The sequence below is a fragment of the Medicago sativa genome, chromosome 6 (genome assembly GCF_051527215.1).
Source record: "Medicago sativa cultivar Bolivia chromosome 6, Bolivia_mono, whole genome shotgun sequence".
Taxonomy (NCBI): Eukaryota; Viridiplantae; Streptophyta; class Magnoliopsida; order Fabales; family Fabaceae; genus Medicago; species Medicago sativa.
The window spans coordinates 97080976-97085769 of record NC_140754.1 but is presented as its reverse complement, the minus strand read 5'-3'; the positions used below and the strand labels follow the sequence as shown (position 1 = coordinate 97085769).

The 4794-nt window shown below is 32.5% G+C and overlaps 1 protein-coding gene across 5 annotated transcripts; it reads right to left on the bottom strand.

Moving 5' to 3' along the window:
• Positions 1 to 260: 260 nt before the first annotated feature.
• LOC146918657 (uncharacterized) lies at positions 261 to 3907 on the bottom strand. Of its 5 annotated transcripts, XM_085720276.1 has the most exons (7): positions 3618 to 3907; positions 3341 to 3476; positions 3194 to 3221; positions 3007 to 3089; positions 1894 to 1979; positions 1141 to 1307; positions 261 to 576 (listed from the first exon to the last, which is right to left on the bottom strand). In XM_085720276.1, the coding sequence occupies exons 2-6, from the start codon at positions 3388 to 3390 to the stop codon at positions 1252 to 1254; spliced, it is 303 nt and encodes a 100-aa protein (XP_085576402.1). In that variant the 5' UTR covers positions 3391 to 3476; positions 3618 to 3907; the 3' UTR covers positions 261 to 576; positions 1141 to 1251. The 5 variants fall into 5 exon arrangements, 2 of the variants coding, with proteins under 2 accessions (XP_085576402.1, XP_085576401.1); XR_015016329.1 differs by lacking the exon at positions 1141 to 1307 and having other exon boundaries at positions 3018 to 3089; positions 3194 to 3216; XM_085720275.1 differs by lacking the exon at positions 1141 to 1307.
• Between the last annotated feature and the right edge of the window lie 887 nt (positions 3908 to 4794).

Sequence of the window (4794 nt, the reverse complement as noted above, 5' to 3'; positions counted from 1 at the left end):
AGACTACATACATCATTTATTGAATGAATCTAAAAAGTGAACTTTTGCTTATAATAGTGACCGGAGGGAGTACATTCAATAAAAACAGCATTAAATATATATCAATTTCATTACAACATAAGAGTTTGAAACTTTAACCGTTTCAATTTCTACAATAGCATGTGATTACTAATCGGTGTAATACTAATTATTAAAATGTATTTCTACGGCTAACTGTACTATAAGTGGCTTTAGAATATGCTCATGAACTATACCAGACATTTAATAACAAAATATGTAATTACTCAGACTCATGTCCGGCTCTTAATTTTCACTTAAATGTCAATGAACCATTGGGTTAAACATAAACTGTTATGAATTCGGTTTGATTACAGCTAGAGGTTTAAAAAAGAAAATAGACATTGGTGATTAAATCTTTCATTGAAGTTTCCATGGGCATTCCAAACTTTACTCCTAAAAATGTGAATGTGCACTCCATAACATTGTAGCAGCTCAAATCGAAGATATCACTAATATACCTTGAATGGTTGACCTTAAATTTTTCAAGGACTAACAATTTCATGGCCACCAGAATACCTTGAATGAATGCAAAAAATTAGAAAAAGAAATATATGCCAAAATCATAAAACAAAAATTGCAAGCGAAAGAAAATTAGTGGTGTCACTTATAGTAACCAAATTCACCAAGTTAAAGTTGTGACACTTTCATGTGAAAGAATACATATACAACCAACATCTAGAAATTGCTGGAATGAGAGGATCGATGTAGTGATTTTTCTTGGAGGAAGTGAAGTAATCATGTGCAGAGAATTGTTACTGATGGATATTCTACAGTCACACAACTTGGTGTATTGCAAATACAAAATGAGATATTATAGAGTTTCATATCTATCTCTAAATCAAACTAAAGAAATCTAAATAAATTACTTCCAAAATCATAAACATAAGCATAGATTTAGACTTTGTTCTATAAATCAAAATCAATACTAAAGACGACTTTTACAACCTGTCTAAATAAATAAGTTTTAAATTTATAAGCAAGTTAAGAAATTAAAGGTAAAACAATGCTTCATAGTAGTTTGGTGAGGGATTGAATCATATTTTTGAACAGGAAAAATGTAAAACAAAAAACCAAACATACCATATTTAGTGCATAAATTGTAGTAGATATTCACATTGATCAAAATATAAGCAATTATGATACTGCTATATGTGCTTTTCTATCCATCCATTCACATTGGCCAGCCGTAATTTAGACAGCGATACATGAAGTCTGAACTGTTGTTTTACTCAAAATGGTGATTTCACCTAAATTGCGGCAACATAAGCATACATACTCATTGCCAAAAAAAAAAACCACAAACCGAATGATAACAGATTGCGCATAAGGTGTTGAAGTCTCTCTACTGTGTTGACACTATGGAAAGAAACTTGCAATTGAGCATTAGAAATTAAAACAAAACACTCAAGTATAGTAATCTTAAAACAGTTAATTTCGTATTTGGTCCATGTCATAGAGATTCGACAAAGTTTTACGTTGGCTGTCGAGGCCTAACACAACCCTCTCCATTTTACCCGGGCTTGGGACCGGCCTTGGCAGGATTAATCTTAAAACAGTTAAATGCTAATTAAATTGATTCAGAACTTTCCGTGCTCGAAAGCTATGTTCAACACAGTGATTAACACAAACAAAAGACGATAGTTCATAATGCCATACAGGAAAACACCATAAAGCTAAATACAAAACGCAACTCAAAAGTTCAACATAACGATTAAAAATCAGAACAAAACGAAAAGGCGACAGACTTAGACACCAATGATGTGATCTTAGACATAAGGCTGATTCAAATTTTAAAAATAAAACTGATAAAACTAAGAAGCAAACATTGCTTACAGTTGGTAATATCACAAAGTGGCGTTCTGTTACTTCCTTCAGCAGTATCTTCATGTAAACTAATGCACTCATTGCTTGATAATGGCCTACACATACAAAATTAGTTTGTTGATATAAAATCTGTAAATTGAACCCAAAGATGTAATATAGAATATTCTGAAATAGGCGGCATAGGTTCTTAGTTTGTAGATTTTTTTAACAGTAAATAATGAGATTCTTTAGCAGAAGTTTTTAAAGATGATAAAGGTGGCATTCATGCGCTATAAATAAGATATTTTTGTTTCATGGGATAACCTTGAGCCACTCAAAATACGCTCGGCATGCTAGTCTCTATTGTTAAGATAACCTTGAGGCATTCAAAATGATTTTGCAATGTAATCAAGCATCCTAATCATGATTTAGTACAGAACAAACATGGATATTCACTCTTTTACAAACTATCGATACCTGATAAAATCATAAACATTTGAAAGCATCAACAAAATACAAACATGAAATGCAAACTTCGTTATGTGTCCCACAAAGAGTTCATAATAAGATTTTATAGAATAATGGATATGTGTCCCACAAATAGTATAACAGAGTTATAAAAAGGCAGCCATGAGTGCATAAACAGACACAAAACAACTTATTATAAACATAAAGAGATTTACAGTGTGATATAAACATGTATGTTAGAAGGTTATTCCATAAAACAAAAACAAAAAAACAGATGAAACATTTTGTTAATTTTGCAGACCAACTGTATTTAATATTGATAGATTAAGAACAGAACAATGGTTATTTTGTGTATCTTCCAACACTGATGTATCAAAGCATGTAAAATGTTTTGTGTATCATCCAATATTTTTTCTGTCTTCGAGAGAGCGAAAGAGAAAGCATACTCTTTCATACACATTCATCAAGACTCTCAAGAAGCCAATACAAACAATTCAAAACACATCATTTTTCAGGACTTTCTAAATAAATAAATGAAAGTAAGCACAAAGGATAAGAAACTCAATGAAATTTCAAGAAAACAAAAGATAATTCACCAACATAAGGAACATGAAAATTTGATGTAAATCATTCTAGTTGATTTAATAACAATATCTTAAACACAAAATTAAGTACCAAATCATTACTTTGAAGCAAATAACATAGAGTAATAATTTCTTCTCTTTTACACTCAGCACCAAGCAGCAACCAAGAGAAACCTACAAAACAAACACAACAAAAAAAAAACCTTACAATGTTAATAACATAAAGCAAAGTTGCGTTAAAGTTGGAGAGTAATATATAAAAGGTTGGTTTAGAATACCTCAAAAGGAAAGATATGTGGATCTGACCTTGTTGAACCAAAATCATCAAACATGAAAAATTAAAATGAAAAACTCAATAAAATTCAATCCTCAAACAGTGAACAACAATAGCATAGCTGAAGCGAAAGAACAATGATAAAAAATACCCAATCAAAACTCTATTTCCCAAATTGATGGTAGAATTTTTTTGTATCATTCCATAGCCAATCAACGGAGATTGGTTGTTGAGATAAATTGTTGCCTCCCACTGCTTCGTCTTCTCTCGTGGATCTTCCACGTCGGCTTCTCAATCATAAAATGGAAAACGAAAAAGGCATCACAATTGAAACCGGGATTGGAATTGATTTTAGTTTCAGAATTGATTCAGAGTAAGATTAGTGAAGAAGAAGAAGAAGAAGAAGAAGAAGAAGAAGAAGAGCTGACCTGTAATTGCCGACGCGATGACTTGCGATGGAAAAGCATAATTGAGCAGAGTTGATGTTTGAAATTCAGCGAGGGAAGAAGCTTTGTTGATGAAGGGTGGTGAGGAACAGGACGATGGTGATGGTGATGGTGGTGATGGAAGGACGGTGGGCTGGTGGCGGTGGAGGAGAGGGTGGATGGTTTGAGAGGAGACTGAGAAAGAAGATAAAGAACCAGATGGTGAAGGAATGGAGGAGGAGGTTTGGCATGTGGAATTGTGATTTGAAATAGGAGACCCAAGTCACTTGTTTGAAAGTCAAATTGGTTCATCTTTCCTCTGCCAACTTATTGAAGAAAGTGAATCACATGGGGTTGTAATCATGACTCTTGATGTTAACGTGTAAAACCAGGGCTCTCATTTCAAATCTCCGCCATGACTGCCTTTTAAATGTGTATTTGGTTCAAGTTTCCTCTGTTCTGAAACCGTCCCTTTACTCCTATTGGCTAATTGTATTTTGCAGTTTTCAAACCAATTCACATTGCTGACCAAACACACACCAAGGGTTAAACAATCATTACCACAGTCAAAAACCCTAGGATTTTACCGCCAGGCATTAATTCAGTACAAAATGGAAGGAGCTTCATTAGGTTTTGGCTAGGGTTTATGTACAGAACTATTTTCCATTTATATATTAAGGATTACAACTTGATTAATTCAACTTGTACATTTTGTATTAAATATATAACTTTTTAATAAACAATTGTTATTTTTCAATAAAAACTTGCTACTTTTAGTTGCTTTAACATGTGCAATATTGCACATGTTAGACAAATCCTTATAATAATACTGTTTTTTTAAGAAGGATTATAATAACATTGTAAATCGACCTTCTCATAGGATCTATCTATTTGAATGTTGAAGACACTGTTGTTGCTATTAAATATTTTGTCAATTAAGCTGACACATGATATATATATATATATAGATGAAGACGAACAAAAGATAAATAAATTTCTTAATATGCACATTGTTGGTCTTTCAGCAGAGGATGATGAGACTATTGTTGAAATTCAGCAAATCCCTCCTGGATAAATTCGTGACTTTGATGTTGTTGCTCTGGCATTTCTTGGAAAGTCTATAGAGCAATGTTGACTTTCTCCAAAATGAAAAAAAATGAAATGTTTTGAGTGCACATGT